General features: G+C 38.0%; 1 protein-coding gene across 9 annotated transcripts in view; it reads left to right on the top strand.

Moving 5' to 3' along the window:
- Window positions 1–17,868, top strand: part of add3 (adducin 3) — a 166,219-nt gene extending 148,351 nt beyond the window's left edge. For 6 of the 9 annotated variants that reach the window (XM_008106613.3, XM_062976269.1, XM_062976270.1 and 3 more), the window contains 9 exons: window positions 2,801–2,944; window positions 3,030–3,128; window positions 4,043–4,216; window positions 5,677–5,934; window positions 8,099–8,218; window positions 10,687–10,776; window positions 11,268–11,391; window positions 14,049–14,144; window positions 15,084–17,868. In XM_008106613.3, the coding sequence (XP_008104820.1) occupies window positions 2,801–2,944; window positions 3,030–3,128; window positions 4,043–4,216; window positions 5,677–5,934; window positions 8,099–8,218; window positions 10,687–10,776; window positions 11,268–11,391; window positions 14,049–14,144; window positions 15,084–15,373 (1,395 nt within the window). In that variant the 3' untranslated portion in view covers window positions 15,374–17,868. Of the gene's footprint in view, window positions 1–2,800; window positions 2,945–3,029; window positions 3,129–4,042; window positions 4,217–5,676; window positions 5,935–8,098; window positions 8,219–10,686; window positions 10,777–11,267; window positions 11,392–13,612; window positions 14,145–15,083 lie in introns of those variants that run through there. The other 3 variants (XM_062976271.1, XM_008106616.3, XM_008106617.3) reach the window with 3 other exon arrangements.
- The last annotated feature ends 3,045 nt before the right edge of the window (window positions 17,869–20,913 follow it).

Raw genomic sequence — 20,913 nt, 5'->3', positions numbered from 1 at the left:
ATCCAAAAAACAAAAACAGCATTTTCAAAACAAAGTTTAAAAACACACATACCTAAACCAATCAAGAAGGCCACCATGGGTTTTAGCAGCAAAAGATATACAAAGCTGTAGTGCCAAAAGCCCAAGAGGGATGGAGAAAACCTTCAGAGGGAATTTTGCTATGTGATGCCACTATAGAGAAAGCACTGTCTCAGGTACTCACCAAAATATCCTTTCAGGAAGGTGGGATGTGAACCAGAACCTCTGCTAAGAATCTGAAATTCTAGACTGATTCATATCCTGAAGAAATCAATTATATGTGCAACATAGTTTAAAAATAGAAGGTTCACTTAACATTCTTTTTTAAATACAGGTTGAAATTACTCTCTATGCCCAATATGTTCACATAACAGGTTTTCCTTGTGTATGTTACTTATCATTTAAAATTAGTAGATTATATCATTTTAAATAAAGTATATATTATGTAATACATGTATATAATCAAAGTGCTGGATTCAGAATTATGTATTTATTTATTTACAGCATTTTACCCCGCCTTTCTCACCTGAGGGGACTCAAGGCGGCTTACATAAATTGGCAAAATTCAATGCCCAAAACAATTCACTAAAATCAACAGCACATACAAATCAAATAGCAATACAAAATTTAAAAACATATGTATATTTAAATCCATTCATCCAAGAACCTCATGCGTAAATCTTTCAGACCAATCGATCAGATCATGTCAAATCGTTGTACTTACTCATTAAATGCTTGCGCACATAGCCATGTCTTTAGGGTTTTCCTAAAGCCCAGCAGAGTTGGGGCCTGCCGAATGTTGCTGGGGAGGGCCTACCTGGGATAAACCCACTAAAGTAGACATAGCTAATTGATTTCATCAGGTGATGGTGGTGATGGTGGTGGTGGTGGTTGCATACCTTCACGGCAATCCTAATGTGAGCCTGTCACAAGGTTTTCTTGGTAGGATTTGTTCAGAGATGGTTTGCCTTGGCCTTCCCCTAAAGCTGAAAGAATGTGATTTACCCAAGGTCACCCACTGGGTTTCCTTGGCTGAACAGGGATTTAAATCCTATTCTTTCAGAGTTTTAGTCAAACACTCAGACCACTACACCACACTGGCTCTCCTTCACACAGGCTAACTCTAGAGGAAGCTAACATTGAATTTAATCTAAGGTTATATAACTTACAAGCGTAGTTTTTAAGGAATGCAGTACCAAAGCGTTTTTCCCATCAAACTGCAATATATTTGTCTTTGCCTTCTTAAACTCATATCCTTTGTTTGATGTCTATTTTGTGTACTTTAATATGTATTTTATAGAAATGCAGTTTAAATGTGGATCTTTTATAGAAATATGTATATGTAAATTTGTTAAAAAATTTGCAATGGTAGTGTTTTTTAATTGTGTTGTAACTTGCCTCAAGCCACAGGGTGAGGCGGGTAAGAAATAAAAATTATTATTATTATTATTGACACAACGACACAGTATGACACAGCAAACAAGATAGACATGCTGGATTTCGTATCACAAAATCACAAGTCAAACACTTCCCAAGTTTTTAGGACTGTGTGATGTATTTTCGGATGATGTGCGCAGATCCCAGTAGGGTGGCTTTTTGCAGTTGGCAGATTGTAATTTTGTCAATGTTTATTGTTTCCAAATGCCGTCTGAGACTTTTTGGCATGGCACCCAGTATGCCGGGACCACCTGTACTGGTTTCTGCCAGAGTCTTTGAAATTCGATCTTGAGGTTCTTATAGCGGCTGAGTTTTTCCTGTTGTTTTTCATCAATTCAACTGTCACATAGTATGGCGACATCAATAATCCAAACCTTTTTCTTTTCCACAACTATGATGTCTGGTGTGTTGTGTTCCAGAACTTTGTCAGTCTGGATTCAGAAGTCCCACAGTATCTTTGCGTGTTCATTTTCCATTACCTTTGCAGGTTTGTGATCCCACCAGTTCTTTACTGCAGGGAGGTGGTACTTGATGATGACGATGATGACGATGATGATAATCATTATAGTGTAAAGCTTTCAGACTTTCAAACCTTTATGTTTTCCCAGGGGATAGGAATGAGGAACATCTTGTCTTTCTTCAGTATCTGTCAGTCAGTCAGTCACACAGGTTAACTCACTAAAGCCATTGCTCTTTTCTGAATAGGAGTTCTTGCCCTTCTGTATTGAAATACAGTAGAGTCTCACTTATCCAAGCCTCACTTATCCAAGGTTCTGTATTATCCAAGGCAGTCTGCCCTTTAGTAGTCATTATTTTTGTAGTAAATGTTGTAATGTTTTGGTGCTAAATTCGTAAATACAGTAATTACTACATAACATTACTGTGTATTGAACTGCTTTTTCTGTCAATTTTTTGTAAAACATGATGTTTTGGTGCTTAATTTGTAAAATCATAATGTAATTTTATATTTAATAGGCTTTTTTTCTTAATCCCTTATTATCCAAGATTTTCGCTTCTCCAATGTACTGCCGGCCCATTTATCTTGGATAAGTGAGACTCTACTGTACATAGTGGCCAGAAGTCACAAAGGGGGTTCAATGCTGAATAATTCTTTTTTTTACTTTTGTTTTTAATTCAAATACCATAACATCAAATACAGCATATATAGAACAGTACAGTATATGTAAAATCTTTTCCAAAACAGGGCAAAAAGTAATTAAAATCACGTGCCTTTGTGACTTTTGGCCCACCCAATAGTTATGGATTTCATTTACAGGATAAGTGCTTGCATATATATCTTGAGATCTTACGTAGTTTTCAAATTTCGTTTATTTCTTTGAAACAGGTTTCTTCCATGAAGTGTGGCATATTACCCATCTCTCAGGAGGCTCTTATTCTGGGGGACATTGCCTACTACAATTATCAAGGATCTCTGGATGAACAAGGAGAGCGAATTCAACTTCAGAAAGTTCTTGGGCCAAGCTGTAAGGTATTCTACTCTAGTTAATGTTTTTGTTTAATTTTTTCCAGTATGTGCCCAGTTTCTGTCAGTTATGAGTGTCTCCATTTCTTAGGTGCTGGTCTTGAGAAACCATGGTGTAGTTGCACTGGGAGAAACATTAGAAGAAGCCTTCCACTACATCTATAATGTGCAATTAGCTTGTGAAACACAGGTGAGAGATTTTTTGTGAGAGATTTTAAATATTTGAAAATTCTGTTTAAATGCAATCTTATAGTGTTAGTCAATGTGTGTTTTAGGGGATGCATACTAAACAATGGGTGATAAGAAATTATTTAAAGGAAATTTATGGAGTATAGTGAAGATGTAATGCTGACACCCCCACTTTCTGGTGGCCTGCTTTTGAACTATTATTTTCACTTAAACTCAGAATCTGTATATTTGACACTTGGTTTGCTGTTTTGTTATGTTTGCACACCCCCTTTGCAACTGTGCAGATTTTTTTTAACCTTTGAGTAGAGTCGGCATCATCTTTTTATTTGGTCTGTATACAGTTATAGAAGTCATTCCTGGTGAATCTCTTAGAAATTAAGGGCAGTTATTTTTTTTTACGGTATTTGTGCTTATAATATGTGGATTCTACATTTCACCTATTCCTATATTTTGTGACAGTACTCTGGTCTCTAACCCATCAAATAAGCAGAGGATACCTGTATATTTAATCGATGGAACATCACCAGAACACAAAAATTACAGCTCTTACTCCAGCATTTAGCTAAACCAGACTTTAAACAGGAACGGGGGGCTAATTTTCGCCACTACACACCATTCTCAATAACAGCTGGAAGTAACTTCTGCTTTTTCATTACTACGGGGTGGAGACATATTTAAACTATCTACCATTCCTAGGGTTGGGCAAAGTTTCAGTGTGGGCAGTCAGGATGGGTGTAAAAAAGCCCCTGGGTGTTCTGTATAGTCTTCAATCTTTAGATTGTTCATTCTCTCTGATTTGCTAAAAGACTAATCATAACAACAGGTTTATTCCTGGAAAATGCAGGAAGGCTATAATTTGAGCCTTCAAATATTATTTGTAAAGAGTGTTAATTACTGAGTAATTTTATGTCACAGGTACATGCCTTGGCTGCAGGCGGCATAGACAATCTTCTCACTCTAGATTTGCAGAAGTATAAACCAGTCACACACTTTGTGGCAACAGAAATAGGAGTTAACATGGCCTCTCAGGTGAAATGGAAAGTCGGGGAACTCGAGTTTGAAGCACTGATGAGGATGCTGGACAACTTGGTACGTTTGTAGTTCTGCATGGTGCCAGAAGGAAATGGTGATATCTCTTCTTTTTCCAATAAACAGGGACCTTTATAAAGTAGGTTTAGCCTGCATTCATGGTACGTTGTTTCCGATCTCTGTGTACAACTGCACTCAACTATTTTAATATCAATGGATGGATTCAAGCATGTATCCCCTAACCTTCTATAAAATTCTTAAGTTTTTTGTTAGTATGTTTTTTAAAACTAACTCCGTCATAAATAAATAAAAATAAGAATTTTAAAAATACGTTTTAAAATAATTAACATTGTAAAATAGAAAGAGCATAGCAAAAATAAATATAGTCTCAATAAAGTATATCAGAGGGGCCCCTGGTGGCACAGTGCGTTAAAGCGCTGAGCTGCTGAACTTGCGGACCAAAAGGTGCCAGGTTCAAATCCGGGGGGCGGAATGAGCGCCTGCTGTTAGCCCCAGCTCCTGCCAACCTAGCAGTTCGAAAACATGCAGATGTGGGTAGATCAATAGGTACCGTTCTGACGGGAAGGTAACGGCGCTCCATGCAGTCATGCCGGCCACATGACCTTGGAGGTGTCTATGGACAACGCTGGCTCTTCGGCTTAGAAATTGAGATGAGCACCAACCCCCAGAGTCGGTCACGACTGGACTTAATGTCAGGGGAAAATCTTAACCTAAAGTATATCAGATATAACTGAATGTCCCAAAAATAGGGGGAGAAGTTTCCTGGCACAAAATGACATTAAGATAGGTGCTAGGCAAGTCTTCCTTGGAAGAGCATTCTTTAACTGAGATAATATCATTGCAAAGGCCATGTTCTGTCAGTGGCCAACTTGCTATGGGTGGCATGGGAAGGGCTCAAGTGTAGACAGATTAGAACAAATACTAAGTTTGCTGTACAAACTAGGCAATTACCTCCTTTTATGTGCAGTAAAACAATTCTTTTTCCTCCCATAAACATTGAAAAGACATATTTTTCTTCCTCAGCAAATTCATCACTTTCTCCCATGTAGTATCTCTTCAACACTGATAGCAGTACTTGTAAGAAAAACAAATGCAAACCTTGAAACTGTTACACTGATGAGCATGTCTGTATACTTTGTTGCCTACACTTGCAGTAGCAAATATAAATATTTAATTTGCACACTGTTACAAACTGGCTAGTGTATGTGATGGCACTAACTCACAAATTGGATATTTCATCCTTTTATAATCAGAACATTTGGCCAATTTGTAGAGTGCCTTTGGTATGATTGGAAATCACAGAACTATATATCTACAATATAGATTGTACTATACTTTGCTTTTATTATTTGTTTAAATTAATGTTGAAGGCATTGATTTTGCATCCACAAGTGGGTGAAATTTTGAACTTAAAATCAAACGAATTAGCATTAATGTTATGATCAAGGTTTTGGTGATGTTCAAGTATAGTAATTGGACCTGTATTCCATTTTTTGCAGGGTTATAGAACAGGATATGCTTATCGGCAACCTTTAATAAGGGAAAAACCAAGGCACAAAAGTGATGTTGAGATCCCAGCCACCGTGACTGCCTTCTCTTTTGAAGATGATTCTATCCCAATTTCCCCTCTTAAATTCTTAGCACAAAAACAGCAGCGGGAGAAGACAAGGTGGCTAAACTCCCCCAATACATATTTGAAAGTGGATGTTCCTGAAGAATCCCGGAATGGTGAAACAAGTCCCCGGACTAAAACCACAGTAAGCTGTTTGTAGTGATGTCCTAAAAGAATGGGGCTACGACTTGGGATTTCAGGCCTTACATGGCAACAGTGATGATTTCAATAATGAGCATACAAAACGCATTCTCTGCCCGTAAAATGCTTAACTTCTCTAAAAAAAGAAAATCTATGTCAGACTGAATCTAAATATGTTCTGTTTAATTTATATGCAAAACATCATAGAGAAAATAGGATTAGACTCTGAGGAAGCAGGCATGAAAATTGGGAGAAACATCAACAGTTTAAGACATATCATGTGCAGAAAGCAGCAAAGAATATCAAAGTACTAACAAAAACATTACAGATTTCTTGTACCTTGACTCAATCATTAATCAAAATTGAGAGGATTAAGATATATTAAATAGCAAAGTCATAATTGTTAATACTATTCTGTTGCCTATTTATATGTATGGTTGTGAAAGCTAGACAATGTAGAAAGCCTTAAAAGATGCCTTAAACAAATTAGCCACTGAGGATGCAAAACTATTGCCCATGGCAATAGCAATAGAAATGACTGGAAATCCTGGAAAATATACAGATATATATTTAATGATGAAGCCCACTAGTTACAAAAGGAAACAAGTGAGAGGTGATAAGATATATGTTAACTTAAAGCAGACTCATTTATCCCACACATGTCACCTCAGAGAATTCTGGTGTATGGTAACTAAGATTACATCACCTGGAATCATGATGTTGTCAGTCTTACTTATAAAGTGTTTAGTTTCCCTCACAACTCAAGTCCTTGAGGGGGAATAAGCCAATATATGGGAAGGGGATTCCAGTACAGAGCTAAAGCCAGAAATTACCGGGGAGGGGGGTTGTATAGTGTTGGTAGTATGTAAATGATAGGTGCCCAGGGATTCAAAAGAAACTCAAATGTGAACTCATCTATAGTGACCCTCAGTTGTCATATTGATCATGGAATCCTTTTTCTGAGATCAGCCCCCCCAGTAGGCTGATAGTATGTAGCATCTTGAAGTTGCCTCAGTCTTTTGACGATATTCATCCTTGATCACTGTTGATTTCTCCATGTTTATCAGCTTCATTAATAACCAGCACTAAATGATTAGCCTTCTTGAAGACTTTATGCCATGTTCTCAAAGATTTATCCAGATTCTAAATTTTCCCCATAAGCAAGGAATTGATATAATTTATCAATCCTATCCTGTAAACACTTGTGCATAGGTTGGCTTCAAGTATAAGTTGAGAGCAGGTTTTAAAGCAAACATGGATTTTGATACAACCCATGGATAAGTCGATGGTCATTTTGCAGAGAAGGCAAAGCGCCAGCACCACCTTAAGAGGGCCACCTGCCTAACTGCTGTCTTTTTATTGCTCAGGCATTTAAAAGGCCTTTCCCCACTCTACTCAGAAACGGGAATGTTTGCTTTTTTGATAAGAGTATTTCACTGTTTATTTTCTTAAAGGAGTATTTCACTTTTTCAATATTATAAAGACAGCATGTCTAAAAGAATTATGTATTATTTATAGCAGGACAGTTATCATGTACTTGACGGCAGCATACACTTCAAAATATCAGTTATAGTTCTCCACCTGGTGGTTAATAAATTCCATTTTTTAAAAATGAGTACTCAGAAAGCAGGATAGTGAGACAAACTAAAGGAATATTTAAAAACAGGTGGGAACATTATCAAGGTAGTGTCTTAAGGCATACTGTGTTATGTTTATTCTATTGGGATAGTATTTTAGCAGTGGAAGCCCTACAAGTGTTTAAAATGTATCCCTGCTACATTGAAATTTGAATGCCAGCACCCTGATACTTAATATAACAAAGTTGTCCAAACTAAAGCACCATTAAACATTGATATCCTTATGAAATGTTATACTGCAGGTATAGGAAATATGCAACTTTTTGGATTTTTTTTTATTGGGCTACAAGTCCCAGCATTTCCCACCATTGGCTGTGTTGACTAGGACTAATAGGAGTTGCAGTCCAGCAACATCTGGACTACATGCTTCTCACTCTTAAGTAATTAGAAGTAAAGTTTCATAGCTGAGTACAAATTGGAAGCCATGTGAACAAGTGTGAACTCACTGCAGACTTCTGGAATCACTAACTCCAAACTTTTACCTAAACATAACCTCTTATAACTTTGCATTTTTGTTTTTTATTATCCAAGTGGATAAAAGCTGAAGATTCATCTAAAATTACTGGAGGGACCCCAATCAAAATTGAAGATCCAAACCAGTTTGTCCCTCTGAATACAAACCCAAGCGATGTACTACAAAAGAGGAATAAGGTACAGAAAGTTCCATGATAGATCTACTTCATTCACTTCTGAGCAACAGACTAATAATGGAATGTGGTTAAATTTTCCTGTTTTGGATGCCATTAAAATTGTTTTCATACTGTTTTGAATATGCTAGAGTTTTATGTTTAGATTGACTGCTAATAAAACAGTTTACTGCTTGCCCCCCCCCCCCCCTCATTTGCAGGGGTTAAGAGTGCAGTTCTCCCACGAAAGTGGAAAAAATGAGAATATAAATCAAAATCACAAATGCTGGGGGTTTTTTTTAGTTGAGAGAACAGCCCTTGGTCCTCCCACATGATCCTACTTCAACTTCCAATGTAGAATTGTGCCAGAGGACCAAGAGATGCCTAGAGAAGTGTTCTCACAGGTTAAAAAAAAGTATTATTCACAATTCTATTTATACACTAATCCACAAATAATCAAATTCACAAAATGCTTAACCTGCAGGTATGGAGGGATGACTGCAGTGCCCTCAAATATTTCCATGGTTTCAAGCCCTACCCAAAAATCCCATCCTAATTATGAAAGGAAACACTTCATGTTACATTTTATAGACTCTGTTTTGTAACATTGCAGTAGTTTGGAGTTTTCCTCTTCCTTTTTAGTGTTTGGGGAGGAGGTAGTCAGTTCTGCTTGCCTGGTCCCTGCTGTTCTCGGCTGCCTTAGTTCCCAGTCAGCTAATATACTTAACAATAGCAGTGAGGAATAATAACAAGGGATTCTTTATAAGTCCAGACTGCTGGCTGCTTTTTCTCCCCAATGTATTCTTTGATATTCATACAAATTCGAGCTACACCCTGGGAAATGATTGTTCTGCCAGATACATAATGTTTCATCCAGAAACTCTGAGAACGTCTTACTTCACATCTGCTAGTGATCAAAGGGCTACGCCACTACCCTGAGGGAGGCAACTTGGTTCAGAAGAAATGCTATCCCTTACTTGGAAAAGATCAACTCAGCAATGTCACCCAGACATCAGCTTAGAATAGTATTATCAGTTCTAGGCATACAGCTTTCTTAGGCAGATGGCCGCTAGCCTGTATTTCTGAGGAAAGAACTGGCAAAACCACCTCTGAATATTCCTTACCCAAGAAAACCCAACAGACTTGCCAGAAGTCAGCAGGCAACTTGAGGGCAAAATAATACTCTAAAGACACTAAATCCCACCCAATCTTGGAAGCTGAGCAGGGTCAAGTATAGTTAGTACTTGGACAGAAGACAGCCAATGAATACCAGGTGCTGTAGGCTATATTTCAGAGAAAGGAACTGGCAAAACCACCTCTGAGTAAGAAAACCTAAATTCATCAGGTCGCTGTAAGTCCGCATACAACTCGAATGCACATATTTATTTATTTATTTGCAGCATTTTTGCCCCGCCTTTCTCACCCAAGGGGACTCAAGGCAGCTTACAACACCTGGCAAGATTCAATGCCAAACAATCAATAAAAATAACAACACATTTAAAACCATTAACAGTAATCAGTAAAAATACATTATACAAACATTAAAAAAGCATTACAAACATATAAATTACTTAATTCCATTCTTCCAAGAACCTTGTACATAGATCTTAATTCAGACCGTGTCAATATTTGCTTACTCATTAAATGTTTGCGCACAAATGTCTTTACGTTCTTCCTGAAGCCCAGTCATAATGTCAGAATGGGAAGCTATAGCATATTGATTGGGAATTCCAGTTTCTGAAGTCCAATAATGATGATAATTTTTTGCAAGATCTGGGTTTCAGCACAGATAAGATTAAATTGAGTGAGACTGGATCTCGGCATAAGGTTACACAGACATATTCTAGGCTAGGCATAGTGCAAGACTGATAATCTGCCAATATTTATTTATTTATTATTTATTTACAACATTTATATCCCCGCCCTTCTCACCTGAGGGGACTCAAGGCGGCTTACAAAAATTAGCAAAATTTAATGCCCAAAATGCAATCATAAAAACAAAACAATATAAACAGATCCATTAATAACATTGTTATAACACATTATAAAAACCTTAAAAACGTATATATAATTAATTCCATTCCAATACGAAGCACTGTAATATTTATAGTGTAAGTGTGTGTGTGTGTGTGTGTGTGTGTGTGTGTGTGTACATTTATTGCATAAGAAGCAAGAGTTTTATCTAACTTTTTGCTTTGGAAACCCATGTGTCAGAAATATGAATATGAAGAAAGACAAGTAAGACAAGGTTAATGTTGAATTATTGTGAATATACACTGCAAACTGCATGTTCAAACAAAAATATTCAGATGCTCTGTATTGACATTTGTAAGGATTAGCAAGCATTATGACTGTACTATCAGGAATAAGAGCAAATAACAGTAAGTCAGTAGATTGGACCTTGCATTTATTTTCTGATACCTAGGTCTTTAATCTCTGATGTTTCAATGAGATTTTGAGATAGAGACATAAAATGCCTTATTTCTTCACCAGATTCGGGAGCAGAATCGGTTTGATTTAAAGACTGCAGGCCCACAGTCTCAGTTGCTTGCCGGGATTGTAGTGGATAAAAAGCCTAGTGCTGTAAGTATATCGACTGCACAGACTAAAAACACAAACCTATGAAACCTGTGCAGTATTTGTGTTTGAACTTGGCTTTGTAGTATCTGCAGTCATCTACCTCCTTGCTTTTTGAAAGTTTGTTCTAATAAAGAAGTGGGGAGGCAGTGTGGTGGATGAATGAATTATAATTATAGAAACTTCTAACCATTATTTTATAATGCAGTTTTAAAAAGAATTTGAACATGCTTTCTAAGCTTTACATTTGCAACCTAAACTTCCTTTTGACTTAAAACTGGCATGGCATACCAATTAAATCAGCTTCCAAGTCTTCGTAATTATCTGTCAATTTATATCTTGATGGCTGTCTTTTAAATGCTTTAGTCTTTGAGATTCTTCTTTAAGCAATATTTCTACTAACTACTGCTCAATTTGGGGATTTAATGGGCTTGTTTGTTTGCCTGTACTGGGGTTTGTTTCTGGAGTTCCTGGAGTATTTTATTTTTCTGTTCTAGCCCATGCAGTTTGAAGAAGATGAACATGCTCCACCAGCCCCTCCCAACCCATTCAGCCATCTCACAGAAAAGGAACTGGAAGAGTACAAAAAGACAATTGAACGCAAACAACAAGGGATAGAGGGTGAGCTTTCTGAGCACCTGACAGTTTCCAGGAGCAGTTTTGGTTTTAGGCAAAGGCAGTTCAGCATGACAGGACTGAAAATAAATGTCAGATGTATTTCTAAAGTACATTTCATTACATTAAGCGATCAATGGCAGTATTACTACATTATTTTTAAGAGTTCTTGTTTACTCATTTGTGCTATAGGAAGAACTCTTATTCCTGTATGCCTCCTACATATGTGTGTCCTTGCATACTTCCTAATCCATGTCCATTTGTCTTTCTTTGGAATGCATTATCAACATGTTTGTATGTACTATATTTACTTGAGTCTAATGCTGACCTTTTTTGGCTAAATTATATTGCCAAATTTGAGGTGGCCAAAGGAGTAGGAAGTGTCTCCCTTACTACATCCTGGGCCAGGGCTTGGCTGCGTATCCTGCCTCCGGGGTAGTCCTCAAGGTTTTTCTTTCTGTCTGTCTCTCTCTCACACACACACACATATACACACACACCCAAGGGCTCACTTCCACATGATTACCAACTGGCCTCATTCACGAGGCCTTTAAAACAGAGGAAAATTTTGAAGGTTCATTATACTCAGGTAAATACGGTACATCTGGAGACCTTTTACGGGCACAGAAAAAAATTGATTGGCCAGGCTCCTTCCTTGCATGTTCTTTGTACAAGAAAAGAATGTATGTGGAGACCACCCCATCCATAGCCGTTACCAGGATCAGTCTCCATGGCCCCTTCCATTCAGTTATTTAGATGGGAGGGAGTTGTGTGTTCTTTTCTCATCGTGACCATTACAATTTTGAAAATTATATCTTAGAACCTGTTTCAACCAATGAAGATTAAAATATGAGATTAATAAATGTAATCTGTGGTCCCAGAAGGATTACTAATTTTGACACCAGGGTCTTCACTGTCCCAGAACATTCATTTTTGAAACATCAATAATTTTGAAATATGTTTATTTTACCATCAGCTTCCATAATTTTCAGTCCACTACTTAGATGCACCAGAACACCTAAAGAAGTGGGTTGCATCCTTTTAATGTGAAAATAATGCACTACTAAAGCACAAATTTACACAGCTCTCTCTTTCTGTTCAGACCACTGCTTCTTTGCATTATAAACTTGAACCAATTTACATCATGAACTTTATCCACTCCAGTCTCCTTATGGACCACCTTGCTTATCTCTACAGCATCTCTCAATGACAGAGGCATAGTATATTTGCCCCTAACCTTTCCTTGTTTCCTCTGACCTGGTGGCTGCTTTCTCCTGGGCCAAATCATGCTTCTTTTGTTTCTTTCCTACTCCATTTAAGCCTGCTTCCATCTCACTGTTTCCATCTGTCCATCATCCAAAAACCTCCCCTTGAACCAATCTCCTCTACAGTATCATTCTGTGTGTTCCTTACCTGAAAATTCTTGGTGCATATAAAAAAGTATGGCAGCATTTGGTGGCATCTGATCTGTGATTGTATTACTTTCTAGTGATGGGCATTCAGGACTTACCTAGTCCCATTTCGTGTCTCGGCTTTTGGTGGGGTACTGTTTCGTTTTCATCTGACTTCCCGAAATCGCGGGGTCAGAACGTTTTGTTTTGTCTTCGGGGCCGAAAGATCTGTTTTCTTTCAGCTCAAAGCACCTGGGCCTACAGGTGCAGGCTTTGGGCCTATGCGCCCGGGCCTCGCTCGACCTGCAGCCAATTGCAGAGTTAGGAGTCCTCCTGACTCGGCAATCAGCTGCAGGCCCTGCAAGGCCCGGGCATGTAGGCCCAAAGCCTGCACCCGTAGGCCCGGGAGCTTTGGGTCTACGGGTGCAGGCTTTGGGCCTATGCACCTGGGCCTGCAGCCGATCGATCAAAAAAGTAGGCTTGGAGCCGATCCTGCCTGCCTTTCGTTTTGAGTTGTTTTTGTCCCAGGGAGGGGGGGGCTTTCTGTTTTGTGCCATCCAAATGGACAGTACAATGGAAATACAAATGAAACAGAAGGAACAAATACTGTGCACATCTTTATATACTTTCACATAGTAGTATCAGATCATGTCAGCACATTTTTAAAAGGTTTATTGTAATTGAAAGCAGTTAGATATTGGTACCAGGATGTTTTTTAAAAAACAGTATAGGTTTAAAGGTAAGCAAAACCATTTGTCATTATTCTGTTCTCTTGCCTACAATTTTAGCATTACATTTAGCAGCCTTCTAACTTGCCAATTTCTTATTTTTGAAAGCATAAAGATTCAAAGGTAAAAGTATTGTATTTCAACCAACTTTTTCACCCATCTCCATTCAAGGCATCCGATAAGGTCTAACAGGAACTACTAATTTACTGTTACCTAACATTAGCATTTCCAGCACTAACATTGCATAGATTGCTCTGTCTATTTTGTAAGCAACAGTTCCATGGTTTAACCAAAGTGTGTTTTCATGGAATGCTTTCTTCTAAGTATTTGGGGCCATCTTTTGTGCACATTTAATAATAGTTAATAATTTTGTTGACTAATACTTTGAAATTTGTAATCTAACCTAATTCCGTGAGATAACTTGAGCATGGTCAGATCAGTGCTAACAAAGTTGCTTGTGTTTTGTATGCACTAATGTGTACTGATCTTTTTGCATTCCATTATTTTGGCATGGCTTTACTAACTCAAGTTCTTGTCCTAACAGATGCTGATCAGGAAGTTTTCTCAGATGATGGGTCATCTGTTTCACAAATTAACTCTCAAACTCAGTCCCCACAAAATGTCCCTGACAAATTAGAAGGTACACAGTGTAAATGTCCTCTGCAATATTGTGAGCCAATTCTACACTTCTTTGCCATTTAACGTTAATTATTTAGATGAGACAAAGAAAATATAATACCCTTATCATATATTTTATTGCATCATGTATTTAAGAATCCATTTGGATTAATCAGAACTTCCCTAAGGGTCCATTTTTGAATTATATGAATTACTGGATAGATTTTATCTGTGATTTCATTAATCATCCAGGTCAAGTCACTTAGAGATCGTTTACCATATTATGTTGATAAAAAACTATTTCAAGCTTTGGAAAAAAGCAAGCACATTTCTTTCCCAGCATTATTTGTGTACATTGGCTCATGATGCCAGGCAATTACAACAGGCCATGGTGTTGCTCTGGTGAGCTTATCACTGCATCACATTCTAAGCAGAGGTTCAATCTGAATGGCCTAGTTGTGTGCAGGCCATTGCTGAAAACCTTGATTCCAAAGTCGTACTGTTACCCTTTATACTCATGTATTAAGTCCAGATATTTTAGGCAAAAAAAACCTGGAACGACTTATCTACAGTTCAGTGTGAGTACTGTACCTTAACTCTTCTCAAAAAAGGAGCCTTTCCTTGCCTGAGCAGAAAAAGGAAGGCAAGGGCTTAGTCTATCCTAAGAGAACCAAAAAGAATCACCAACCCCCCTCTATTTTCTTTGCCATGCCACAGCTTCTGGCCTTTTGAATATCTGGACAGAGAAATGGCATATGGCCCCCTGAGCAGTATTGATGATTTCCCCTTTTCCACAGAAGTCCCCTCAACTTAGCCATAAGCCAATTAAAATGCCATAAATTTGGCTCAAACCTCCCCTCAGCTTATACATGAGTATTTATGGTAATATATACTTTACAGAGTTGCCACATAATAATCAAGGAGGCAAAGCTTTAAATATTTCCCTCTTGTCTTTCTACAGAAAATAATGATGATTACCTACAGGATGCTAACCTCATCTCTATGGATCTCCCGGTTGTGATGAATGGCAAAGAAGATGCACATGACGTAGAAGAGGATCTTGCACAGAGGGTCAGCCAGTTAACTACTGCTGTAGAGAACGTAGAGATTACAATTAAGACATCTGAAAAGATTGAGGAGGCCCTTTCTCCTGAAGGCTCTCCTTCCAAATCGCCTTCCAAGAAGAAGAAGAAATTCCGTACTCCATCGTTCCTAAAAAAGAACAAAAAGAAGGAGAAGGTGGAAGCCTGAGGCTACCTGGCACAATTCTAGTCCACATTTTAGTCAGCCATTAACATGGTCAAGTTAGGTAGGGTTATGCGGGAAACTGGGCCTTAACCTAAGTACAGAACTGGAAAAAATAGAATCAGTTTTTTCTGTTAATTAAGCAAAGATTTCATCTCTTTAATTAGTATGAGGGTTTGAAATACTGAATAGTTCCACCACAAATTAACACTGGCAGGTGTTCCAAGATAGCACTATAGTCATTTCAAATACCCTTATGGTAGCAAGTTATACATGGAGATTTTTCACAATTCGAAATATCTTCAGCACAGTTTCACTAAGGTAGCTGTTGAGTTATCTGATAATGTTTGTTTGTTTTAATCTACTGCCTCACTGTGTAATTGGATGAGACTTCTTTGTATTGTGATCTTGACCATAGCATTTGTGTCGTCCCTGCCTCAGAGGGTGCCTCTCACCACATCTTTTCAAGAGTAAGGTCGTTTATTATACACTGGCACATAATATTAGAGGGGGAACCTGTAAAAGGAATTGCATATGGAATTTTACAGACTCTGTAAAGATTGCATTCATCAACAATAACCTTTGCCAAATATTTCATTTTAGTAAGATATAATTTTTTGAAAACTTTTTTTATTCTATCAGTTGGGGAGGGGCAGGGAGAAAGCCCTTATTTTTCAATAAAGGGGATTTTATACGCTTAACATTGATAACTTAGTTTAACTATGGCAAAACAGAAAAAGAATTTTATATGTTGAGATTTTTGTATACCACTCAGTATAAAATATTATAGGCATGTAAAACCAAGCATTTAACAGTAGAACGTATTCAAGGATGCTTGGTGTAGAGTATACTTAAATATAATTCAGGAATCCAGAGCCTCTGATACCAGATGTTGAAAACTTATAAATTTAAATGGGTTCAGGTTTAAATCTTACTATATTTTTTCCTCATGGTATTGCTATCAAATGAAGAAAAATATCTTGTTAACATACGGCTTGCTCAAGGCATGTGTCGGCTTCATTTTGGCCTTTCTAGGTTACTCCTGCCACAAGTCCAGAGAAAATCTCAAGGCAGAGTCTTGGCGACTTGTTGGTTAAGTTGAAACCACAATGAGTTTTTCTGCTCTTTGTTTTGAGACTTTTCATTCCAGATCTTGTGTCATCTTGGACATAAGGCTGGCGTTCAACTCACAGAATGTCAGGCCCTTAGTGTGAAGTGGGTTGCTGATGAGCAACACATAACTGACCACACTCAGGTCAGTAACACCTCACATACCTGTGATTCTTGTGGAACCACATTCTGGAGGCCACTTTACGTGGCAATGATCCCACTAGCAGGGAGAAGAATAGTGTTGTTCAGTTGACACTATGTAACTGTTTGGGTACAGCGGAAATGTGCTGTACCACAGATGTACTTCTTTGAATGGAGTCTGGATCCAATGTAGTGAAGTTAGGAACAACTGAATACATGTTGCACTATTGACTAGGAGGGCCCACAACCAAATGAAGGAGACAAAACTGAAAAAAGGGAAAGTGAAATGAATGACTAAAGAGGAGGAGTTAAGGAGAGTGGTAGCTTGTGGGTTATTTTTCATAAAATATATGGTATGGATTTGGGGGTATTTTTATTCAAATTTATGGAACAACAAGTTTCATATTTTTAAAATTATAAAATAATGTCTAGTAGTGTCCCTTTTAGGAGATGTTAATAGGGTCATTTAAATTTGAGTTTTGCCTTCTCAAAGAATCTTAGAATCAATTAGTGTAGCACTAGGTGCTGATCTTACCACTTGCTCCTTTGTAATGGTAGTTTTATTTTTCTTTGGACTTTTTAAAAAACACAAAAAGGAACCTTGTAAATACACACTAAAACATGGAAAATAACAGGAGGGCCTTTGCATTGCCTTTCTACATAATAGCCAGAAAAGCCAAACACAACTCAAATATCAATGTGACTTCCAGATTGCCAGTTGAAATATATACCGTATATAGATTGTTAAATATGGCCGGGGGGTGGTTTGGCATGCCAAAAATGACTATAGCATGTTACAGGCTGGGTTAGCTTTGACTGTGTAAGTGTGACAATGCAGCACCGGAGTGACTCTGGAAATGATATTCTAGATATCTCAAAATACTGGAATCAGTGTGTTCTTTTTAAAAAAAATAGTGGGAATTTCTAAGTTGCTTCATTTTGTTTTGTGTTCTACATTTTTTGTGTTGTATTACAACATATGTAGAAACAGTAACCTGTGAACTATGCTTTTCATAACTTTAAAAAATATATCTAAATGAATGCAATGTGCATAAATATTTTTTAAAAATGCAACCGTGAACTATTTGCACCTTTTTTTTGCTAATGCCTCTATTTACTTGCTTTGGCATAAAGAATGAGCCAGCCAACTCTGTGTCCTGTGGAAAAAGATATATAAATGTTGTTGGAAATTGCTCATAGATGTAATGCTAATTAATGTTAAATCACAAATAAACAGTATTTTAAATAGATGTATTTTGGAAGCTGCCTGTTTTTGTAGCATTTTTCAACACAAGAAAGTATGTATGTTTCATGAAAAGAACAGGTATTTCAAAAAGATGGAACTGGTTTGAAAATGCTGTATCTCTGCAACCACAAATCATCCATGTATGAAACTTCTTTTTAATCGTGTCAGAAGCAACTTGAGAACATACTGCAAGTCGGTTCTGGTGTGAGAGAATTGGCTGTCTACAGAGATATTGCCCAGAGGCTTCTCTCATGTCCCCCCATGGAGCTAGAGCTAACAGATGGGAGCTCACCTCGTCTTGCGGATTTGAACCAGTACCTTCAGGTCAGCAACCCAACCTTCAGTTCAGCAGTTCAGCCAGCACAAGGGTTTAACCCATTACACCACCGCAGCTATGAATGAAACTCTTACCACTTGAAAGGGTGGGACATAGAGGTTCAAAGGATTATCGCTAGATGCCTCTCCTGGCACAAAGAGCCCTTGGTCCCAGTCATTAACAAGATGGCGACCCCACAACATAAGACCTAGTGAGATATATTCAACATTTGCAAATTTTAGATTTGCTTCTGGCTCAAAATGTTTAGCAAAGATTGATAACTCAAGAAACTGTTGATAATGTTTTGTTTAAGTGTAACATGTTGCCATCGTGAAATATACTGGGACCATCCATTTGAAATGGGGAGGATGGTCTGCTGGCTGTAAGTAGATAACCTGAGAACAAAACTTTTTTTTAAAAAAATGCTTAACATTAACATTTTAAAAGAAAATGATTACCACTAAAAAAAAAACACCAGTTTTTCAAAGCCAAGCATAGCCCTAAAGACACTTCTGGCTTTCCTCATTTTTGGTAGCCCTCATTGATTATGCATCCCTGAAATTGACCCCAAATCTACCCATTTGCCAATACATGTAGTTTCAAGGATTGGATACTATAATAAATGTAGATACTCCACAAAGAGTTTCCATTGTAATAGGGGAACCAGAAAATATTTTCTTGTGGCTTCGCATCTTGAAGTGAACTACTTAAGCTCAACCTATCATAGTACTGGCTTGGCAAGATTTACTCAAAGGAAGTCAAACATCACCAGAAATGGATGCAGCTGTCATACTAGGTTTAACTGCAACTACGTTCTGGTTCATTGATGATACCTGGTCCTTCAGCCTCAGGACTGAATCCAGAACATGCAAACCATTAACTTGAATTTTCAGGCGTATAACCCCATCCAGCACAGGCTGAATCTTTATTCTCATAAACAAGCTCCCCTGTCTTTTCAGGTTAAGATTCAATTTGTTTGCTTTGTTCCAGCCCATTACAAGTGTGAGATACCAGTTTAGCACAAAAAAGCATACCTGGGATTAAGTAGAAATGAGTAAAACGTTGGTTAACATTAGCATTCTGATGACACGGTTTCAAAATTACAGATAGCCTCTCCCAGCAGTTTCATGTGTACATTAAACATTATGAGGGACACGGGCATTGGCCAATAAATCAGACCACTTTGCAGCATCACTCAAGAGGGACCAGGGTTGCTGTAAAATTGTGCCTTGAAGACCAATCGCAGTGAGGTGGTTCAGAAGGATACTATGGTTGATTATATTGAAAGCTTCTGAGATCCAGTAGAGCCAACAGAAACACACTTTTTCTATCCAGTTCCCAGCTTAGATAATCCCACAAGTGGGCCTAGAGCCATGACATGGATTTAGATAATCTGTTTATCATCTCACCCCTGGAGCTGAAAGGTCACTACATACTCCGAGTGTACATGTGTACGCTTTAAAGTAGTTTGTCAAATTAGGGCAACCCCATTGATTTCATAGCTCCAAAAGAAAGAATAATGGAAAGTAGTCAGTAATTATCCAATATAGTATGAAATCCCCCTCCCTATCCGAAAGGGATGACTTACCACAGCAAAAATCACAGATAGTAGTGAGTATTATGGTTAACGTTTGGCAGAGGCATGCCATAGAGTTAGGCTGGAAAACCTAAGAAATGTGTAAAAATTAAATATTTTCTCAGATGCAGGTAAATGAAACTGAAGATAGTAGTCCTGTGGATAAGTTCAAGGATTTATTCAACATATGATTTATTTTAAAAGAGGTATTAACCACTCTTTGCTCAGTCCTCTTGTCTGTTTAATATGGAAGGACTGGTCTAAAGCAAATTTGATAGCTCTCTCCCATCCAAAACTCCTTATCTTCATTATTGGTTGCGGGGGGAGGCAAGTGTAAGGAAAGCGACAGCAGATCAAAGGCAATACCTAATTCTAGAAGTTGTTTGATACTAGGCTTTTAAGGACAGCTTTCCACAACCAGTCATCTTCTAGATATGTTGGATTACAAACCCTTCAGGTCACATACATTAATAGGATTATGAGGCTTGTACACATTTGGAAAATGATGGGCTGAGGAAGGCCGTTTAAACTCCCAAGAAGAATAATTTTGAAGATGCCAAATCCAAAATGTGGCACTTGGAGGCAACTTTTTTTTTTTTTTGTGTCAGGAGCAACTTGAGTCGCCCCTGGAGTGAGAGAATTGGCCGTCTGCAAGGACGTTGCCCAGGGGATGCCCAGATGTTTTTTGATGTTTTTACCATCCTTGTGGGAGGCTTCTCTCATGTCCCCGCATGGAGCTGGAGCTGATAGAGGGAGCTCATCCGCGCTCTCCCCGGGTGGGATTCGAACCTGGCAGCCTTCAGGTCAGCAACCCAACCTTCAAGTCACAAGGCAACAAAGTCAAAGCACTATATGCCATTTTCTCTGCCAGTGCTATTTGTAAGGTTACAAGTAAACATGGTAGCAAGTCAATGTGTTCAAAATATTCTGTGCACAATACTAAGATGTTTGAGTTTATATATAAAGAGTGCCTTTAACATCCCAGCATCATGGAAGAACAACCATGCTGATTGTTGAATGCTAAACTCAGTGCATTTCACTCATACCTTACAATTGCAACTGCTAGCCTATGTGTACAGTGGGGTGCATTCACACACACCCCTTTGATTTTTCAACATCTTGTATTAAAATATTTGGTATCTTCAAAGTGTTGAGCA

Source organism: Anolis carolinensis, chromosome 3 (genome assembly GCF_035594765.1).
Source record: "Anolis carolinensis isolate JA03-04 chromosome 3, rAnoCar3.1.pri, whole genome shotgun sequence".
Lineage (NCBI taxonomy): Eukaryota > Metazoa > Chordata > Lepidosauria > Squamata > Dactyloidae > Anolis > Anolis carolinensis.
Note: the sequence above shows the minus strand (reverse complement) of the source record. Positions and strands in the feature narration are given on the sequence as shown.